Here is a 22,817-nt window from a genome sequence, read left to right as displayed (position 1 = left end):
ATAGTTGTAACAGTGTATCAGTACAGGCAGGGTTATGGTTGTTACAGTGTGTCAGTACAGGTAGAGTTATGGTGGTTACATGTATCAGTACAGGTGGGGTTATAGTTGTAACAGTGTATCAGTACAGGCAGGGTTATGGTTGTTACAGTGTGTCAGTACAGGTAGAGTTATGGTGGTTACAGTGTATCAGTACAGGCAGGGTTATGTTCACTTGTGGTGAAGATTTGTTGTATATTCTGCCAGTTGTGTCCTCAGTGTATGATGGGCCTGACATATGCCAGCAGAGTTCTCTCCGGGCATCCAATCTTGGGGTATATGTCGCATGACTTTTTTACCTGTATATTAGAAAGTGTAGTCGACTGAAACTCAGAAATGCACAAAAAAAACCCCACAAAAAAACCTTTCTTTTTTGTTTGGAGTCAGTGGGCCACGTGCTGCATTCCTTGGGGCTGTATATCCGGTGGGTACATCCTCATATGTGCGCTGCACGTGGTGCTCCGCAGTCTCATTGGAGGATTTATCACTCGGTGTGGGGCGATGTTTCCACACGTGGCTACGTCACAGTGGTATTGTCCACCACGTGGCACACACAGGCTCCCTGTAAATGGAGGGATTGAGGCCCCTCCCAAAGGTTATGAGGGGGAACCGCCAGACAAGGCCGCGGTCTCATAGCCTCCATTATTTGATAATTACATTATTTCAACAAGTCTTCGATCCATAAATAAGAGGAAGGGTCGGCATAGACTGTGTGACATGTCTTAAAGGGCAGCTCCATGCGTCGCATCATTTCACAGGTTACATCTCCAGGAAGTGCGGAGAAGCTGTGCAATGTACTGATCCTGAATAACATTGTGTCTTACGCTCCAGTCACATCCAGAGCTGCATGCACAATCCTGCTATTATGTCATGTCTTATACTGTAGTCACCTCCAGAGCTGTAGTTACAATTTCACTATTAAGTCATGTCCTTTACTGTAGTCACCTCCAGAGCTGTAGTCACAATTCTGCTGATACAACATGCCTTATAATCCAGTCACATGCAGAGCTGCATGCACAATATTTTACTGTTACTTCATATCTTATACTGTAGTCATCTCCAGAGCTGTAGTCACAATTCTGCCGTTACATCAGTTCCTATTCTCCAGTCACATCCAGAGCTGCAGTCAAATTCTGGCTGCACTTGTCATCTGAGCTCCATGTAAATGCGGAGCGCCTACAGTGCAAACCATCGGCGTGAAAAGCATTACGGGAGCTGAGGTTAGGGGAGCGTCTGATTCCAGGTGACAGCTGCAGCTCTGGATGTGACTGGAGCTCTTATGTGTGGTGTTGCCATCTTCTCACGTGTGTTTCTTCTTCTTCTGGCAGATTCTGAACACAGCACCAGCTCAGACACAGAGGTCCTGGCGGAGAGGACATCCTGCTCCTATGAGACGTGCCCGGATTTGGCTCCTTCTCGAGTCCCAGATCCCCAGCCCTTATCTGCGTCTTCCATGGATGAGATCCAAGTGGAGCTGCAGTGTGCCGACCTCTGGAAGAGGTTCCACGACATCGGGACAGAGATGATCATCACCAAGGCTGGCAGGTGAGCAGACTCAGTAGACCGATGCAGCCAGGGACGGACTGGGAACTTAAAGTGGTCCTGGAAAAAAACTTATAAAAGTGGCCCTATGTTGAAGGTGGGGCCAGCAGTACTTTAATGCTGCACAAAATACTACCCCAATAGAACAAAATACCACAGTGCGGCAGAAAATACTGCTGCCCGCACCACAGTATCCAGCTGTATCTCTGTCCTGAGGATGGCGATATGGTTAAAGTCATAAGAGGACCTATGGCCACCAGCCAGGTGCATAAGTATCTGATGCTTCAGATGGTTATGTCCCGATCCGGCAGCTGCGAGGAGGGCATCGGCCCACTAGGAAATCTACCTGTAGGGTCTACGGTCAGTCCGCCCCTGGATGCAGCAGACCATGGCTGGTGGCCATAGGTGTCTGTCTGTGATGCAGCGGTGTCTGTGATGCAGTGGCACGTGTCTGTGATACAGGTGTGCGGTGTCTGTCTGTGATGCAGTGGTGTCTGTGATGCAGTGGCGCGGTGTCTGTGATGCAGGTGCGGTCTCTATCTGTGCTTGAGGGCAAGCATCTGTTTCTGATGATTCACTGGTATAGTGGCCCCCCATGGTAAACCATGAGGGTTCTGTACATTTGTGGTAGCTATCTGGTAGTACATTTCTGCAGTGTCTGTGATGCAGGTGCGCGGTGTCTGTGATGCAGGTGCGCGGTGTCTGTGATGCAGGTGCGCGGTGTCTGTGATGCAGCGGTGTCTGTGATGCAGGTGCGCGGTGTCTGTGATGCAGGTGCGCGGTGTCTGTGATGCAAGGGTGTCTGTGATGCAGGTGCGCGGTGTCTGTGATGCAGCGGTGTCTGTGATGCAGGTGCGCGGTGTCTGTGATGCAGGTGCGCGGTGTCTGTGATGCAGGTGCGCGGTGTCTGTGATGCAGGTGCACGGTGTCTGTGATGCAGGTGCGCGGTGTCTGTGATGCAGGTGCGCGGTGTCTGTCTGTGATGCAGGTGCGCGGTGTCTGTGATGCAGGTGCGCTGTGTCTGTGATGCAGGTGCGCGGTGTCTGTGATGCAGGTGTGCGGTGTCTGTCTGTGATGCAGTGGCACGGTGTCTGTGATGCAGGTGCGCTGTGTCTGTGATGCAGGTGCGCGGTGTCTGTGATGCAGGTGCGCGGTGTCTGTCTGTGATGCAGGTGCGCGGTGTCTGTGATGCAGGTGCGCGGTGTCTGTCTGTGATGCAGGTGCGCGGTGTCTGTGATGCAGGTGCGCTGTGTCTGTGATGCAGTGGCACGGTGTCTGTGATGCAGCGGCACGGTGTCTGTGATGCAGCGGTGTCTGTGATGCAGGTGCACGGTGTCTGTCTGTGATGCAGCGGTGTCTGTGATGCAGCGGTGTCTGTGATACAGGTGCGCGGTGTCTGTCTGTGATGCAGCGGTGTCTGTGATGCAGGTGCGCGGTGTCTGTGATGCAGGTGCACGGTGTCTGTGATGCAGCGGTGTCTGTCTGTGATGCAGCGGTGTCTGTGATGCAGTGGCGCGGTGTCTGTGATGCAGGTGCGGTGTCTATCTGTGATGCAGGTGCGGTGTCTGTCTGTGATGCAGCGGTGCGGTGTCTGTGATGCAGGTGCAGTGTCTGTCTGTGATGCAGCGGTGCGGTGTCTGTGATGCAGGTGCGGTGTCTGTCTGTGATGCAGCGGTGCGGTGTCTGTGATGCAGGTGCGCGGTGTCTGTGATGCAGCGGTGTCTGTGATGCAGGTGCGCGGTGTCTGTCTGTGATGCAGCGGTGTCTGTGATGCAGCGGCGCGGTGTCTGTGATGCAGCGGTGTCTGTGATGCAGCGGCACGTGTCTGTGATACAGGTGTGCGGTGTCTGTCTGTGATGCAGTGGTGTCTGTGATGCAGTGGCGCGGTGTCTGTGATGCAGGTGCGGTCTCTATCTGTGATGCAGGTGCGGTGTCTGTCTGTGATGCAGCGGTGCGGTGTCTGTGATGCAGGTGCGGTGTCTGTCTGTGATGCAGCGGTGCGGTGTCTGTGATGCAGGTGCGGTGTCTGTCTGTGATGCAGCGGTGCGGTGTCTGTGATGCAGGTGCGCGGTGTCTGTGATGCAGCGGTGTCTGTGATGCAGGTGCGCGGTGTCTGTCTGTGATGCAGCGGTGTCTGTGATGCAGCGGTGTCTGTGATGCAGCGGCGCCGTGTCTGTGATACAGGTGTGCGGTGTCTGTCTGTGATGCAGTGGTGCGGTGTCTGTGATGCAGCGGTGTCTGTGATGCAGGTGCGCGGTGTCTGTCTGTGATGCAGCGGTGTCTGTGATGCAGGTGCGCGGTGTCTGTCTGTGATGCAGCGGTGTCTGTGATGCAGCGGCGCGGTGTCTGTGATACAGGTGTGCGGTGTCTGTGATGCAGCGGTGTCTGTGATACAGGTGTGCGGTGTCTGTGATACAGGTGTGCGGTGTCTGTGATGCAGCGGTGTCTGTGATACAGGTGCGCGGTGTCTGTGATGCAGCAATGGTGATGGTAATCTGATGGTCAGAGGTGGGGGGGGGATCATTCAGGGCCAGACAAGGACATCAATAATGAATCAGACGTCAGCAGTAATTTCATTATCTCGCCTCCCCCTGGCCCTCGATGATGGTATGGTCCAGAGACATGATTACTAAGCCTAGAAGAAGTGCAGAGATTAATGAGCTCGTATATCTGTCTGAGCCGAGGAGATGGAGGGGACGGTGTCTGGACGGAGCCGAGCTCCCCGGTCGCTGCAGCGAGAGCTCAGACATCTTGTCATGTGTTTACTGAACATGAAGACTGGAGCCGCCGCTGTTTATAGGAGGGGGAATCCCAGAGGAATTTTCCTTTAATTTTGGATTTGCTATTAATAGACATGAAGATGAAATACAAACTCATTCAGAAGGAACCTCTGCTCCGAGGACAAATCCTAAAAAACTGGAGCCTTTGATTCTGGAATAAAGTGTCAGTGTCTTCACTGCGAATGTGACATTCAGGACGCCGCAGCGCTGCCGCCTCTTCCTAACTGCGCTATTTACTTCTTATGTCAGCCGGACCCGGGTCCTCGGCCGCTGTCACTTAGTCACAGAGTCACCCAGGCCGATTGTGGAGCACATTCCCTGCTCCTCTCCTGGCGCTCGGCTGCTCCCAGCCTCCTATAGATGTGTGGGAATGCATACACAGCCGCTTCTCTGCTGTGGGGCTGAGACAAAGCTACCCCATTTTCTGGGGCCAAATTGGACCCTTAGTGATAGTGGGTGTACTATATATATATATATATACTAGCAGAAGGACATTTAATGTTCGTGTGTGTCGTTAAAAGATATCGACAATATCCACTATCACATTGACATATACAGTACCCCGCCCCCTTAACAGTGACCTCCACAGCCCCCACCCCTAAACACTGACACCCCCCCCCCCCCCCACAGTGCCCCATCCCTTAAAATGGGACCTCCACAGCAGCCCACCCCCTTAACTTTGACCTTTACAGCAGCCTGCCCCTTTAACAATGAGCTCCACAGCACCCCACCCCCTTGACGGTGACATCCACAGGGGCTCGCCCGCCTTAACAGTGACCTCTACAGCACCCGCCCCTTAGGTTACAGTCCCCTTAACTGACCTCCACAATTCCTGGCCCCCTTAACAGAGACCTCCACAGCGACTGCCACAGTACCCTGCTCCCTTAACAGTGACCTCCACAGTCCCCTCCTCCCTTAACAGTGACATCTACAGTGCCCGCCCCTTTAACAGTGACCTCCACAGCGGCCTGCCCCCTTAACAGTAACATCCACAGCGTTCTCCCCTTTAACAGTGACCTCCCCAGTGGCCGCCCCTTTATTAGTGACCTCTACAGTACCCCATCTCCTTAACAGTTATTTCCACAACACCCTGTCCCCTTAACAGTGGCCTCTACAGCAATCTGCCTCTTGGGTGGCTAGAGGTCCGGTTTTAGGCCGGACAGTGCGGCTTTCAGACTCCCTGTCCTCCGTCCGGCGCAGGGCCTGGATAGACGCAGGGATGTCCCTTTGAACAGCTCACTCTCAGACAGCAGCACTGTGCAGTCTGAGCGTGAGCTGCAGGGAGAAAGTCACCCTCCCTCGATCCCCTGGAGCTGATCTAAGTTGATTTTTACCTTCATTTTTTCAATCCCCGTCGGCTGAAGAGTGGGGGGGGGGGGGGGGGGGGGGGGCGTGACCTAACTGAGTCGGGGCGTGGCTAAGCAGGTCCTGGGGGAGGGGTTGTTAAGTCCGTCTTTTGAGGGTGGCCTGAATGGCCATTAACTGTGACCTCCACAGCACTCCGCTCCCTTAACAGTGTCATCCGCAGCGCCCTGCCCCTTTAAAGCTGACCTGCAGCAGTGAAGAAAAATGGCGGGTTGTTATGGAAACCCGGTGTAAAAGTGTATGTATGTGGAGACTAAGGGCCTGCGAGCTTCTATTGGCTGATAAGGGTCATGTGACCGTGTGTATGGCAGTTGGGATATGAAGAGAAAGACTTGCAGGCTTGTATTGGCTAATGTAGGTCATGTGATGTGCCATAGTTGCATTTTTTTGGGAATATCTCAGGAACGGTACATGCTAGAGAGCTGAGACCTGGTCTAAAACCTTCCCGGGCACCTGATGTACCTGTGTGCCAAATTTCGTGATTGTAGATGCGATGGTGCAGATTCCTTTAGCGGACATACACACATACACTCAGCTTTATATATTAGATAGGGGGTAAGTCTCCGCTCTGTATCTCTGCAGTCACATTAGGACCTATAGCTCCGTCACCCCCCAGAGCTGCATTCATAATGCTGCTGACTGCCAGACACAGCCCTTGCAGGTTAGCTGAGCTCCTCGTGGCAGTATCTTACACTACATCTTCAATGATGCCACACGGCAGGGAATGTTCACAGGGCAGGCCCCTGCAGAAGGCAGCTGGCGGATGTGAAGTCCTGCAGCCTGAGAGCAAAGCGGAGACTTTTACAACTTTTTGTTTTTACAGTTTCCTGATGGCGGCTGCAGTTGTAGGGTAATCTATTCAAGGGGACCCCAATAGTAAACTGCAGGGAGGTGATAATCTGCACGTCTGGAAGAAAACCCCAATTAGTCCAAACTCTGGGCCTGGCCGCCTACCGAGACCGTCTAGGTCAGAGGTCATGGTAAAGCGAGAAAATAAAACCGTGTTTGTGTAACCACATTAACCTTCCCTGGATACGATGTGTGTATCGCCGAGATCAGACCCAGAGGCTCCGGAATGTCCCCCACAGGGAAGGGATGGTGAATGTGCAAACCCCAGGGATTCAGCCACAGCCATTTACGAGAATTTTCCAAATACCCGGCGCGGCCGGAGCAGCGCGCAGAAGAAGACGCCTCTGGAAACCTGTAATTTGTCCATTGCTTCTCGGTTTGGTGCACATTCTGCGGGCTGGAAATATGGAGATATTTATGATGTGTGAAAACGTGCTGGAACAACTCCTCCAGAACGAAGCTTTTTGTGGAAACAATTAGTCCTCGTTATGTGCAAAGACCCACAAGTAGTCTGAGGACCCCTGACCTCATTATGTCCCAGTATGGGCAGACCTCCATGTCACTCCTTGTAATGGTCTGGTCCCAGTGATACCCAGGGAAAGACGGCGGACGTTCACCTATCACAGCCGCTCTGGTGGTCAAGTCTCAGGATAATGTCTAGCAGGAGCAGAGTCAGACCATAGGGCTACAGTCGGAGGTTTGCGGTGGGCTGCACATGTTTGTTCATCATGGAGTGGGTCGGGTGGTTTGAGGGATGTGTTGTCTTACCTGCTCCCGATTTTGGGGCAGTTTGGTGGGGGTTGTGTTCTAATGTAACAAGGTCTTCAGTGACTGTCAGAAACACAGCACCTACAGCCATCTTGGTGAAGGCTTGGTGGCTGCTTCTCGTCACAGTAGGTGAAGTCAGTGGAGAGGAGCAGGCTTGGCTTCTCATGAAACTTGATGGGATGAGGATTTGAGGCACCAAAATAGACAATTGTCCTGAGCGGCTTTCTTCTCCCACCGGCTGCAGTCCTCCCAGGTTTCATTAGGAGAATGAAGATATCAGAGCACAGGATAACTTTCCAGTTCTTCCAGCTCATCCTCTTCCTAGTCACCCCACCACCAGTGCTGACCACATACCAGGAATATTCCGAATTCACTGCTTCCCAAATTCTTCAGAGGAAGACTTGTTATTCTGTCGTTTCCCAGATCACTTAAAATAAGAGCAAGGTTTATTTGAGGAGAACATTGGAAGAGCTTGGGAAGTGTCCAACATCTTGGAGGGGAATAGATCTAAATAGGGATGTCTGACTGTACATGGATGATGAAAAGGTTCAAACCGAGGCATTAAGGGCAATGTTATCCCTGTCAGTACATCATATGAGTGGAAAACACATCAATGCAAATATTCGAGGTGCATGTTGAAGGAATATTCCACCTATAGAGTCCTGAATAATCACAGATCCATAGCAAGACCTCAAAGGAAGACTGCAGAACCTACTGATACATTGTCGTACGTGCGATACATTGTGTTCTGCCTAGTGCAGGAGCTGAGGGATCCCTGTGTCATGCGCTGGCCCTCCGGTCCTGCACCAGACATGACATCAGTTATAATTCACTCCTTATCACACATGTCCTGGTTCATGGTTTTAAGCTTTGTCATATTGACTCCTGATCAGTAACCTATAGAATCTGCATCTGAAAACCCTCTTTCTATTCTAACTTCTTTTATGTTGCTTGCAGGCGGATGTTCCCAGCAATGAGAGTGAAGATCTCGGGGTTGGATCCCCATCAGCAATATTACATAGCGATGGACATTGTGCCTGTGGACAACAAAAGATACAGGTGAGAAGATGCTGAGCGTGGAGAGCGGAGTACGTAGAGCTGGAGCAAATGTATGTCAATAAGACTTCTCTCTTAAAGGCCATGTCCACTAATTACAGCTTTGCACATGCAGTAGTGTTTGGTAACAATCTCCAGCTGCATTGTGTGCACAGCTCTCATGCAGACCTATGTGTCTCCAGGGTTACAGCCTTCAGCTTAACACTGTATAGCCTAACCTTGCAGTCAGGTGTCACTTCATCTGCTCCTTCTTCTTGTAACCTGCAGGCAGTACATGATTATTATTAAAGCGCCATTTATTCCATGGCGCTGTACATATGATAAGCGGTGCACATACATAACATAGACAATTGCACTAAGCATGAACAAGACGAGTTACAGACTGGTACAGAAGGAGAGAAGGCCCTGCCCGCGAGGGCTTACAATCTATGAGGTATGGAGGAAGGACACAGTAGGCGAGGGATCATTGATAAAAACCCTGTATGTGACTGTTCTGCAGGGAGCTGCAATAGTCAGACATCCTGTGCTGTTCATCATTGGTCCCTTTATCGCCTCCAGACTCCTCTGTCCCCTTCTCCAGACTCCTCTGTCCCCTTCTCCAGACTGCTCTGTCCCCTTCTCCAGACTCCTCTGTCCCCTCCTCCACGCTCTTCTGTCCCCTCCTCCAGACTCTTCTGTCCCCTACTCCAGACTCCTCTGTCCCCTCCTCCAGACTCCTCTGCCCCCTCCTCCAGACTCCTCTGTTCCCTTCTCCAGACTCCTCTATCCCCTCCTCCAGACTCCTCTGCCCCCTCCTCCAGACTCCTCTGTCCCCTCCTCCTGACTCCTCTGTCCCCTCCTCCAGACTCCTCTGTTCCCTCCTCCAGACTCCTCTGTTCCCTCCACCAGACTCCTCTGTCCCCTCCTCCAGACTCCTCTGTCCCCTACTCCAGACTCTTCTGTCCCCTACTCCAGTCTCCTCTGTCCCCTCCTCCTGACTCCTCTTTCGCCTCCTCCAGACTCCTCTGTTTCCTTCTCCAGACTCCTCTGTCCTCTCCTCCAGATTCCTCTGTCCCCTCCGCCAGACTCCTCTGTCCCCTCCTCCAGACTCCTCTGTCCCCTCCTCCACGCTCCTCTGTCCCCTCCTCCAGACTCCTCTGTCCCCTCCTCCAGACTCCTCTGTCCCCTCCTCCAGACTTCTCCGTCCACTCCTCTAGTCCCTCCTCCAGACTCCTCCAGTCCCTCCTCCAGACTGCTCTGTCACCTCCTCCAGACTCCTCCAGTCCCTCCTCCAGACTCCTCCAGTCCCTCCTCCAGACTCCTCCAGTCCCCCCTCCAGACTCCTCTGTCCCCTCCTCCAGACTCCTCTGTCCCCTCCTCCAGACTCCTCTGTCCCCTCCTCCAGACTCCTCTGTACCCTCCTCCAGACTTCTCAGTCCCCTTCTCCAGACTTCTCCGTCCCCTCCTCCAGACTACTCCGTCCCCTTCTCCAGACTCCTCTGTCCCCTTCTCCAGACTCCTCTGTCCCCTCCTCCAGACTCCTCTGTCCCCTCCTCCTGACTCCTCTGTCCCCTCCTCCAGACTCCTCTGTTCTCTACTCCAGACTTCTCCATCCCCTCCTCCAGTCCCTCCTCCAGACACCTCTGTCCCCTCCTCCAGTCCCTCCTCCAGACACCTCTGGTCCCTCCTCCAGACACCTTTGTCCCCTCCTCCAGTCCCTCCTCCAGATGCCTCTGTCCCCTCCTCCAGTCCCTCCTCCAGACACCTCTGGTCCCTCCTCCAGACACCTCTGTCCCCTCCTCCAGTCCCTCCTCCAGATGCCTCTGTCCCCTCCTCCAGTCCCTCCTCCAGACACCTCTGTTCCCTCCTCCAGTCCCTCCTCCAGACACCTCTGTCCCCTCCTCCAGTCCCTCCTCCAGACACCTCTGTCCCCTCCTCCAGTCCCTCCTCCAGACACCTCTGTCCCCTCCTCCAGACTCCTCTGTTCTCTACTCCAGACTTCTCCATCCCCTCCTCCAGTCCCTCCTCCAGACACCTCTGTTCCCTCCTCCAGTCCCTCCTCCAGACACCTCTGTCCCCTCCTCCAGTCCCTCCTCCAGACACCTCTGTCCCCTCCTCCAGTCCCTCCTCCAGACACCTCTGTTCCCTCCTCCAGTCCCTCCTCCAGACACCTCTGTCCCCTCCTCCAGTCCCTCCTCCAGACACCTCTGTCCCCTCCTCCAGTCCCTCCTCCAGACACCTCTGTCCCCTCCTCCAGTCCCTCCTCCAGACACCTCTGTCCCCTCCTCCAGTCCCTCCTCCAGACACCTCTGTCCCCTCCTCCAGACACCTCTGTCCCCTCCTCCAGTCCCTCTTCCAGACACCTCTGTCCCCTCCTCCAGTCCCTCTTCCAGACACCTCTGTCCCCTCCAGACTCCATTCGGCTTTATGAAATCCAGTAATAGAGATAAGGGCAGCACTGCAATGATGATCCCTTATTGACCCAATTCATTATTTCAGCTCTAAACAAGCCTATCTCAAATCCAACATGCCCATTCCTTCTTTTCCCAATATCTGCTGACAGGGGAGGTCCAGACTCCTCTATACACATAGGATAGTTTGTCTGACATACCGTACCGTATTTTTTTATTATAGCTAAGATTCCACATTTTGCTTGGACCATACTGTAGCCTTGAGGATTTGAGTTTGATAAACTCGAATGACCCTACTAGGCGCCATTCTGCTTGACCAACCCTTCACACCCCACCGAATGTCCCTACTGAGGCCACCTTCAGCCCCTGTATACATCCTTATCCACATGAAGCATCACAGAGACTATTCCTGTTTTCTTCTCTTTCAGATACGTTTATCACAGCTCCAAGTGGATGGTGGCTGGGAACGCCGACTCCCCGGTTCCTCCTCGTGTTTACATCCATCCAGACTCCTTGGCCTCTGGGGACACCTGGATGAGGCAGGTGGTCAGTTTTGACAAGCTTAAACTCACTAACAATGAGCTGGACGATCAAGGACATGTAAGTGCTGCCTGGTCTTGTGACTTCATTGGGTACATGAATGACGCATCTCACACTTACAGGACACTTTACTGTTACATATAGAAAACGTAGGTTAGATGAGCATTATGGCGCTTCTCTACTCTTCTGCCAGGTCTTCTACCACTTCTACTCAGTGTGTTCTTCAGCCTTTTGACCCCACGGCCACCTAGAATTTGGCAACCCTGATGAACTGCACTTAAGTACCATGGACCTTCCTCTTGTGTTGCTCTGGTTGGCACATCTTCAATCATTGAGCGTTCTTCTCCCTTTAGTAAAGAGTTAGTTGAGTCCACTGCATTTTTCGTCGCTTTGTGCATTCGATGCGACACTGCATGCCTCTTAATGCTCCATTGGTCTGTGTTTGGATACAGGGAATAATACCATGACTCCCGTGTATGTGGTTACAGATAATCCTGCACTCCATGCACAAGTATCAACCCCGTGTCCACGTTATTCGAAAGGACTTCAGTAGTGACTTGTCTCCAACCAAGTCCGTCCCAGCCGGAGAAGGAGTGAAGACTTTCAACTTTCCTGAAACCGTCTTCACCACTGTGACCGCCTATCAGAACCAGCAGGTGAGGCCTCCAGCCAAGAGTCGCAGGCCTTCACCGTAATATTTGGAATGTGCCTTGTATTTTTTGCTGAATAATTGATTTATTTGAGGATTTTTATTATTTTTAGCATGAGTGAGTCATGGTTTTGTTTTGTTCCAGATTACAAGGTTGAAGATTGACAGAAATCCCTTTGCCAAAGGATTCCGAGACTCGGGAAGAAACCGGTATGTCAGAGAATTAGCGTGCAGGCCAAAGCTCAGATTTTTTGGCTATGGATCCTTCCTGGGATCATTTAACAAACACATTTTCTTGTAAAAAAGAAAAGAATTGAAAATGATATGTTTATGTTAATTTGCTTAGAGAAGCTTGTGGGAGACATGTAGAGGCCAGCAAGGTCTAATTCCTCATAGACTGAGACAAAGACGTATCATTCATCAAGCTGAGGTCTTTTCTTCTCTCGTGTGCTACCACATAATGTGAGACAATTAGGGCACCGCTTATCTCCATCTCTATGGAAAGTCAGTCTAAGACCTGTTTTTATCATTATACAAAAGATTTGAGCCAGATGCTGGAATTACAGGAATGGGGGACCCGTTCCCTCTATATGAATGGAGTAGTAGGTCAAGCATGTGCTCTGCCGATCCATTCATCTTTATGGAACTGCCAGAAACAGCCAATTGCTAACTTCATCTAACTGGAATACCCCTTAAAGGGCATCTGTCAGCAGACTTGTCCCTATGACACTGGCTGACCTCTTACATGAGTGTTTGGCAGCTGAAGGCATCTGTGTTGGTTCCATGTTCATATGTGCCCGCATTGCTGAGAAAAAAATGACATTTTAATATATGCAAATTTGCCTCTGGAAGCAATGGGGGAGTTGCCATTACACCTAAAAGCTCTGCTCTCTCTGCAACTGCTGCATCATCTGCACTTTGATTGACAGGACCAGGTGTGATTACATTTACACTGCCTAGCCCTGGCAATCAAAGTGCAGATGGTGCGGCGGTGGCAGAGACAGCAGAGCCTCTAGGTGTAATGGTAACGCCCCCGTTGCTCATAGAGGCTCATTTGCATATATTAAAACATCATTTTTCTGAGCAATGGGGGCACATATAAAATAGGACCAACACAGATGCCTTCAGGTGCCAAGTGCACATGGAACAGGTCAGCCAGTGTCATAGGGACAAGTCTCCTGACAGATGCCCTAAGAGTTTAAATTGATATTTGCGACTGATCTCTATAGACTGGTTCATCTTCCGGGAATTCTGTTGTAAAATGCCCTTTTAGAGAGCTGTCAACTACTCCGACTCTTTCTATTATGACCAGACATGACACTCGGGCAAAAGTACTTCAGTCCAACCACAAAAAACATAGATCTCCATTGTAGACCAATTCATTCATGTAACCATAGACCTCCAATGTAGACCTGTCCATCCATGTAAACCATAGATCTCCATTGTAGACCAGTCCATCCATGTAAACCATAGATCTCCATTGTAGACCAGTCCATCCATGAAACCATAGACCTTCACTGTAGTCCAGTCCATCCATGTAAACCATAGATCTCCATCGTACACCAGTCCATCCATGTAAACCATAGATCTCCATTGTAGACCAGTCCATCCATGAAACCATAGATCTCCATTGTAGACCAGTCCATCCATGTAAACCATAGATCTTCATTGTAGACCAGTCCATCCATGAAACCATAGATCTCCATTGTAGACCAGTCCATCCATGTAAACCATAGATCTCCATTGTAGATCAGTCCATCCATGTAAACCATAGATCTCCATTGTAGACCAATTCATTCATGTAACCATAGACCTTCATTGTAGACCAGTCCATCCATGATAACCACAGACTTCAGTTGTAGATCAGTCCATCCATGTAAACCATAGACCTTCATTGTAGACCAGCCCATCCATGTAAACCATAGACCTTCATTGTATACCAGTCCATCAATGTAAACAATAGACCTTCATTGTACACTAGTCCGCCCATGTAAACCATAGACCTTCATTGTAAATTAGTCCACCCATGTAAACCATGGACTTCAGCTGTAGACCAGTCCATCCATGTAAACCATAGACCTTCATTGTAGACCAGTCCATCCATGTAAACCATAGACCTCCATTGTAGACCAGTCCATCCATGTAAACCATCGACCTTCATTGTAGACCAGTCCATCCATGTAAACCATAGATCTTTATTGTAGACCAGTCCATCCATGTAAACCATAGACCTTCATTGTAGACCAGTCCATCCATGTAAACCATAGACCTTCATTGTAGACCAGTCCATCCATGTAAACCATAGAATTCAGTTGTAGATCAGTCCATCCATGTAAACCATAGATCTTCATTGTAGACCAGTCCATCCATGTAAACCATAGATCTTCATTGTAGACCAGTCCATCCATGTAAACCATAGACCTTCATTGTAGACCAGTCCATCCATGTAAACCATAGATCTTCATTGTAGACCTCCATCCATGTAAACCATAGATCTTCATTGTAGACCAGTCCATCCATGTAAACCATAGACCTTCATTGTAGATCAGTCCATCCATGTAAACCATAGACCTTCATTGTAGACCAGTCCATCCATGTAAACCATAGATCTTCATTGTAGACCAGTCCATCCATGGAATCTTTAGACCTCTGTAATAAATATCAGGTCACTGGCTTTGCTGATCTTGTGGTCCACAGCTGTTGGACTATTATTGAAGTGTGCTTGTAATAATACTCTTTATCTTCAGACTTTCTGGGACCTCACATGATAGCGCCATTATTGAAAGTTCTCTTATTAGCCTTTATATAGACTTCAGCTTCGCCGTCTCTGGTTTAATGTTGGTTCCATAATAAGCAAAAAGGATAAAACAGTTAAAAACAGAACTTGTCACAATACATTTCTCCTGCTTCCTGGAGATGGGATCCAGAGTACGTAGCGCAGGACCGGCAGTCTATAAAATCCCTCTTTAATTGCCTACAGCACTCTCAGAATAACTCAAAGTATCTGCAGTAGAAGAGTGGTCTGGTCTATAAATACTCCGCACAATAAAGCAGATTACCGGGCGAGGTGAATGCTGATAAATCTGGAAGGTTTGGGATTTGCATCAGACATGTGCCGGCGCTGTAATGCATGTCTTAATAACAGAGGATTAGGAGGCATGACCAGGCCGTAACATATGGCTAATTTCTATTGATACTACACATAGACATGAATGCTGGCCATAAAGAGGAGGAATCATTCTCAGGTTGTCACAATGAGATGTAACAAAGAATTTATTATTTAACACCTTTTCCTATAATCACATGTTTTGGTGTATTGCAGGGGCTGGGTGGGCTGCTAGACAGAAAAGCTGGGTGACTTAAAGGAAATCTCCACTTTTACATCTGTTGAATTCCAGGTTGTGTGACTATTGTATATTTTGCACTCATTTAAGGCTACACTGTATTGTCTTCTCCATTCACGAATTCTCGTTTCTTGGGAGATCACATATCAGTCATGTGTCTGAACCACATTTGCCTGATCTCTGTAATTGGTGTCCTCTCTTTCTTCTATTCAATTCAGCCATTTGACATTTGTTTATTGACTTTGTCTCATAATATGTTCAGGATAAGATGAGGCTTCAATCTGGTTATTTGTCTCTCCTTGCTGTTCTGTGTAATCTCAGAAGGCAACACTTAAGTTCTACTCTTCCTTCATCCTGTTACACATAAGAAATCTGACACCTTACCCTACTCCTGGTGACCTTCCTCCATCTTCTTCCAATTCACCCTCCCCTTACCCTACTCCTGAGTGACCTTAATCTATCTATATTCTCCCAAGCGACCTTCATCTTACATAGTTAATACGGTTGAAAAAAGACATGAGTCCAGCAAGTTCAACCCTGTTCTTATCTGACCTTCATCTATGTTCTCCCAAGTGACCCTCACTATACCCTTCTCCCAAGTGACCTTCGTTCATCTTCACTTTACTTCTTAGTGACCTTCCTCTATCTCTTTCCAAGTGACCCTCACCTTATCCTACTCCTGAGTGAACTTCATCTATCTCTTCCCAAGTGACCCTCACCTTACCCTACTCCTGATTGACCTTCATCTATCTTCTTCCAAGTAACCCTCACCGTACCCTACTACTGAGTGACCTTAATCTATCTATATTCTCCCAAGCGACCTTCACCATACCCAGCTCATATCTGACCTTTTATCTATCTTCTCCCAAGTGATCCTCACTATACCCTACTCCCGAGTGCTCTTCAATGATCTTCTGTCATGTGACCTTCACTTTACTCCTAAGTGACCTTCCTCTATCTCTTCCCAAGTGCCCCCCACCTTATCCTACTCCTGAGTGAACTTCCTCTATCTCCTCCCAAGTGACCATCACTTTACCTTACTTCTGGTGACTTTCCTCTATCTCCTCCCAATTTACCTTTAGCTTACCTTGCTCCTCAGTGACTTTATTCTATCTATATACTCCCAAGCGACCTTCACCTTACCCTGTTCTTATCTGACATTCATCTATCTTCTCCCAAGTGACCCTCACTATACCCTACTCCCAAGTGATCTTCATTCATCTTCTGTCATGTGACCTTCACTTTACTCCTGAGTGATCTTCCTCTATCTCTTTCCAAGTGGCCCTCACCTTATCCTACTCCTGAGTGAACTTCCTCTATCTCTTTCCAAGTGGCCCTCACCTTACCCTACTCCTGAGTGAACTTCCTATATCTCCTCCCAATTGAACTTTAGCTTACCTTGCTCCTCAGTGACTTTATTCTATCTATATACTCCCAAGCGACCTTCACCTTACCCTGTTCTTATCTGACCTTCATCTATCTTCTCCAAAGTGACCCTCACCATACTCTACTCCTAAGTGATCTTAATTTATCTTCTCTCACGTTACCCTCATGTTCTCTCACATGACCTTGATATAGCTCCTGTCACATGACCTTCATATATCTCCTCTCATGTGACATCCACTTTATTCTTAAGTGACCTTCATCTATCTCCTCCCAAGTAACCTTCATCTTACTCTACTCTACAGAGACCATTTGTCTCCTGTCATGTGACCTTCATATTAACCTCGGGTCCTATTACACTGTATTTTTGGGCAGGACAAGCGCCCACAATAGGCATTTATTTGCTTGGCCTTTTACACCGAAGTGTATGTGGGAGGAAAGGTTACTGGTTCATTTGTTCCTCTCCCATTCAGTTCAACTGATTGCTGCCAGTAAAGGTCATCTTTTATTCTGGGCTTTATTAAGTGATAGGTGGCACAACTGTAGAGGCTAATTATTGGGAAAGTGTTCCTATGAACACTTATTTCCTGATAATTGGCCAGACCTTTATCTCTATTTGATCGTCTTCTGATGCCTCGTCTCCTAAGCCTACCAAATGTTTGGTTGCATGTTAATAGACCCATGGATCCAGTCCTTCCTTTGTATGAAAGGTATGGCCCTGCCTGGTATTGCCCAGCAGATGTTGGATATTCTGCTTGATCATCTGCTATTGGTACTAAAATCTACAACAAGCCCAATGTCTAACATTTGCCAACTTCAATAATAATTAGTGAACAAGAACGACTTGAGAAGGAGACCAATGAGGATCATAATAGACCGATATATCCTTACACACTCAGTCATCTTCCACCTAGCTCTTCTGATTGGTTGAGCAACCAAATCTTTTCCAATGTGGTCTCACATCTGTGGCCAAACTGGAAAAGATTCTGACAGCCATGTATGCACACTTTGGTTTTGTTGCTTGAATCCTGGACCAACCTCACAGGGTTTGGCCAACCTTACATGACACTGCTCATCTTGGGGCTTTCACCAACTACTTCAAGATGTTCCTGGCTCTTTTTATGACTTACATTTTTTTCCAAACTTTCCTCTACAATACTCATCTGTCCATCATCTATGACATGTCTCTTCACTCTTCACTCTCTTTCATGACTCTTCAAGATTTCACTCATCTTCTCCAAGACATCTCTTACCTTCCTCGGCTCCACAATGGTGACGACGTAGCTGACACAGTACACACCATGTGGATCCTATTATCCAGATATGCAAAACATCTTGTTCCATTTTCCTTACGATACAGCAGTTTGATTTATTGCTCGATATTAAAAATGTGGAGCGCTAAGACAAGGGAAAGAAAGATGAAAAGATACATCAAATCTTTCATACCTATTAAAAGTACAAAACTCTGTTTAAATGGATCCAAATGTAGAAAGATCCAAGGAGCAGACCCTCAAATAGCTTTGCTTTGGTTTTCATTTGTGTTCAACACAAAAGCACGTATGTAAGGTCGGTCCTGCTCCAATACCTAGCACAAGAGCTGCTCAAGTCGCTTATCGTCACATTTACATGGAGCCGACTCTGACAGTGGAGAAACAGGACCAGGTCCTTCAGCAGACTTCTCATCTATAATGTAGTCCGTTCAGTCTGTGAGTTAGACAAGGGAAGCTTTACATTTTTCCTGACATATTAGTAAGTCCTAGGGATACAGTAGCGGTCAAAAATGGCAACCTAAGACTGGCCCATTACTTCCTAGATCTTCCCTTCTTTGCAGGTGCATGGTTTCCTCCAGTACTCCTCTCCCACCTCCATGACCCCCACCCCCAATTGCTATTATCTTTCTAGGTTCTCCCTATTTTATTCTAATCATTGCCTTGAAATTTGCAGCCATCGGTTTCTTTTGCTGTGGAGTGCTTACACGGGTCATCTGTCAACACAGGTTGCTTTATATTGTTAGATACTTTCCCATCTGCCCTCTGGAGGTGATCCCGGCACTATGGCGGTGCTGACAGTGGGGTTGGTTGACCTGTCAGGGAGCAGGGACGCCGAATCATTCGGTGCCGGCGTCACATGCTTCCTGAGGCTGGGCTATGTAAACAGGCAACTGCTGGCCACAGTTGCCTGTGATTGGTATTCCTGCCTCACTAGCTACTTTTGTGTTTGTTACTCTGGATCTGACCTTTTGCCTGTTTCTCTGACTTTACCACTGTGTTCTGATTTTGCCACTGACGTGACCTCCTGGTATTTTACTTTGCTTGTTATCTGACCTTGCTTGATTTTGGACTCTGTTTGGTATTAGACTAGTTTGTGACCTTGCCTTTGCCTGCTGACTTTGTCACTATCGTTATTTCCTGGTTTCACTCTGCAGTGTATTTGACTTAGCTTTTGTCCTTTGATCCAGTCCTGGTTTTACCTGTCTGTTTTTGAATTTCTGTCTGACTACTCTTTAACCCATTTAGGCTTAGGCCCCTGCACTTAGTCAAGTCAGGGACCGTCGCCAAGTTGTGGGCCACTATTTAGGTCGGATTGTGCAAGTAGGTAGGGATAGTGGTGTGGGTGGAGTACAGGGCTGCACTGTTCCCTACTCTTCATGAAGTATTAATCCCAGGGAGACAATTTAGTGGGTTGTACATCGACAGGTGGCCCTAAAGAGAGACACTTTCATCCTTCTGCACATTTTCCCAGCGAGTATTACCTATAAGACTTCTAATACCACCTGGATCTCCACAAGGAGAACCTGTATCCCCTGAAATCTGCATTTAAGAGGGAAGTGGGAAGAAACCTACACTTTATACATTCATGATCTATACTACATGTTTAGTGGGAGGCCGAACAGATATGAGACTTGAGCATTGGGTTCAGAGAAGGCCCCCGTTAGGGTGATACACGGGCCCAAACCTTCTTGTGGGCTTCAAGGACTCACTACCCACCAGCCACCACATTGGACATATGATGTTTCACTTCTTATCCATGGTAACAATGGGCAAATCCGGTTCCTGACATGGTGCCCTTCATTTTACATAAGTGATAATGTACAGGCTTTTTCCCCCCATACCCCATGGACCCACTAAATATATGGCCTAGGCTTGGGAGGTTGCATAAAGATTGTATTATTCTCCTTCATCTCAAAATCCCAAGTCACTGAGCTTGGGGAGAAGAACATTCCTCAGGTGCCCACCCATATGGTATTTGATGGAGGTAGACAGACATTGTAGGGGCCCGGTTCTTTCTGATGGCAGCTCTTGGTTCAGACCAGCTTTGAAAAGCTGTATTGGGTTCCTACAGTTTTGTAGTATTTGCTGGGCTGTTTCAAAGTCCACGTTTCCTTTGGAGAAACGTCTTGAGGTGCGGCACAGATGAGATGGTCATTTGCAGCATATAAAGTGTTCTCCAGGGAGATGTACAGTCTGCAGAGTAAAGCGTCAGGTCTCGTTCGCAGTTTGTCAGGAGATCTGCTGTGCGTTTTTATTGAGTGTTACATAAATGGATTCTGTCTTCGATTTCCCTAATTGTTTCTCTCGTTTGCAGGACGGGCCTGGAGGCTATCATGGAGACGTATGCATTCTGGAGGCCACCAGTCCGCACTCTTACCTTTGAAGATTTTACGACCATGCAGAAGCAACAAGGTGAGCTCAGCCTCTATCCAGATACCATGAAGTTACACTTGTTTGGGGGGAGTTTTTATCTTTCATGTGTTGAACAGCTGAGGTTCTGTACCAATGGTTTTAGTTAAAGATGAAAAAATACTCCGAGGACTAAGCTGTGGAGGTGATGAAAACGGCATTTCTCTCTGGTTATCCACCCAGAAGTTTATGATAATTCCTGGCTCCAGATCAGCCACACATTGCATCACATTAGAGGAATGAAGTGAGCTGCAGGCCTGGTCTGCTCTGTAATAGCTCTTTGTAGCATCATGGCCGTCCCGAAAATCCAGACCATGCACGTACTCAGCTCCGTACATAGAGTCAATAAAGAAAGTTTGACCTAAAGGAGACGCACGATAGATTGGCAGATGTACTGGTGGTAAAGCATCTGATCCTTTGAGATTTCCAGAGCTTTGTACAAGTAGGGATTCTTGGGAAGACCTCTGATTTCATGGACCTCCATTGAGTCTCTAGCACTTGGCAGAACATAGTAGGTATTGTGTGGATGCAGAATGGAGAATTCGGATTAGACTTTTTACATTTCCAGTGTGCTACATGATGTCTTAAAGGGGTTGTCCGTCTGATTACAATTTTTTTATTTTTTTATAAAAGGGTCAGAACAGAGTAAATTACGGTAAGATGAGTATCACTTACTCTATTATTTTATACTGTTCCGGGCCCTTTTTTACATTTAATAGGCTGGACAGTCACATTGAAGGGGTTTTCCAAGATTAAGATATTGATGACCTATTCTAAGGATAGTCATCAATATAAGATCATTGGGGGGACCCCACCGATCAGCTGTTTGAGGAGGCCGTGTTGTCCATTGTATAGTGGCTGTGCTTGGTGTTGCAGTTCAGCCCCATTCACTTGAATGCGATTGAGCTACACCTAAGTGACGTGACCCGTGAACTTGATGTCAGTGGCCATGGTGCTGAAGTCTTCTCAAGCAGCTGTGTGTCAGACCACCGCCATCTGATATCCAGGGGTAGACTGGCCCAAGCCCTCCTTATGCTGCTGGCTGGGTACATAAGGATCTGATCCTCTCCGCTTTTAGGAGTCTCAGCTACTTATGACCGGTGGCACTGTGTTGTTTAGTTCTGCTGAGGCAGTATTTTTTGCTGCACTGTGTATTTGGTTCTGCTGGGGTGGTATTCCGTCTTGCTGGCACCACCTACTTCTGTTGGCCCACCTTCTGTCAATTTGGACCTGCCTACAACATGGGGCCACTTTAAGTTCCCAATCTGCCCCTGAGCGTAGACCATCAATATGAAAATCTCAGAAAACCCCTTTAACTCCAGTGAGATCTTTAGTTACTCTCTGTGTAAAGGTGTCGTCCCACCAGAGACGTTCTACTGTGGATTCTGTGATACAGGAATAAATAGGCTTAAGCAATGGCTAAGTGAATAAAGGAATTACTGAAAAGCATATAAAGTAAAGAAACGGTCACTTTGCTCAGGTCAAATCCTGGCAAGCTCTGGTTGTGCTGCAGCGCCCACGATATCATAGTCCAGAATATTTGATAACAGGTGTGTGTGTTGTGCAAATACATCTGGTGTGTGGCCTTGAATCTGTTATCTAAGCTAGAAGTTTAGAAATGGTAGAAACCCTTCCAGATAGGGATATTTATGGTATATTGCTAGGATATACCATAAATGTCAGATAGATGCAGGCTCCATCTCTGGGACCCCCTCCTGTCTCCTGAGCAGAGTCACAAAGTGAAGAGAGAGCAAGACGCGCTTGCGCGACCACCCTCCATTCCGTAAATAGCCGAGATTGTAGGGGGTGTAGGGAATGGAGGGGGTGCAGTGCATCCGTGGCGCACTCTCCGTTCACTGCTCCCACCTTAGGACCCGCTCCTATCTAACAGTTATTCCATATTCTAGTGGTCTACCATTATTAAAGGTTGTTTAGGAAATAAATAATAAAACAGCATCGCCCCTGCCCATAGGTTGTCAGTACTGCAGCTCAATTAACATCATTTGGCTGCACTGCAATACCACATGCAACCTGTAAATGTATGTGGCGCTGTTTTTTAACTGCACATATGGAAAGTACAAAAAGCAGACATCAGATAGCTACACTGACACCAAGTTATACGTTTCCAGAGAAGTAAAACATGTTTTGTCCTGATGTGAAGGTACTGTTAGTATGTTACTTTGTTACTCAGGGCCTCCTGTATCGCTACAATTTGTCTTCTCAATGGCTCTCTTCCTCTTTTCTCTTCAACCTTCTCAAATATAATTGCCTTCCCCAATGAGCCTAGCCTCCTCCTAGAAGAATAAGCTTCTAGGGGTTTCCTTTAGAAGGCATCCCATGTCCTTGTGTCCTCTTAGGGCAAATGGACATCACAGAAGGTAACCCTGGCTTGGAACCTCCTCTATGGACTGCTGTGGCAGACTCATTACATGGAG

The 22,817-nt window shown here is 48.3% G+C and overlaps 1 protein-coding gene across 1 annotated transcript in view; it reads left to right on the top strand.

The window, feature by feature from the left end:
* Window positions 1–22,817, top strand: part of TBX15 (T-box transcription factor 15) — a 103,486-nt gene that overhangs the window by 72,596 nt on the left and 8,073 nt on the right. The window contains exons 2-7 of the mRNA XM_040422796.1: window positions 1,365–1,581; window positions 8,298–8,399; window positions 11,215–11,386; window positions 11,815–11,982; window positions 12,121–12,185; window positions 20,288–20,385. Coding sequence (XP_040278730.1) covers window positions 1,365–1,581; window positions 8,298–8,399; window positions 11,215–11,386; window positions 11,815–11,982; window positions 12,121–12,185; window positions 20,288–20,385 — 822 coding nt within the window. The remainder of the gene's footprint in view (window positions 1–1,364; window positions 1,582–8,297; window positions 8,400–11,214; window positions 11,387–11,814; window positions 11,983–12,120; window positions 12,186–20,287; window positions 20,386–22,817) is intronic.

This window comes from Bufo bufo, chromosome 3 (genome assembly GCF_905171765.1).
Source record: "Bufo bufo chromosome 3, aBufBuf1.1, whole genome shotgun sequence".
Classification (NCBI taxonomy): domain Eukaryota; kingdom Metazoa; phylum Chordata; class Amphibia; order Anura; family Bufonidae; genus Bufo; species Bufo bufo.
Note: the sequence above shows the minus strand (reverse complement) of the source record. Positions and strands in the feature narration are given on the sequence as shown.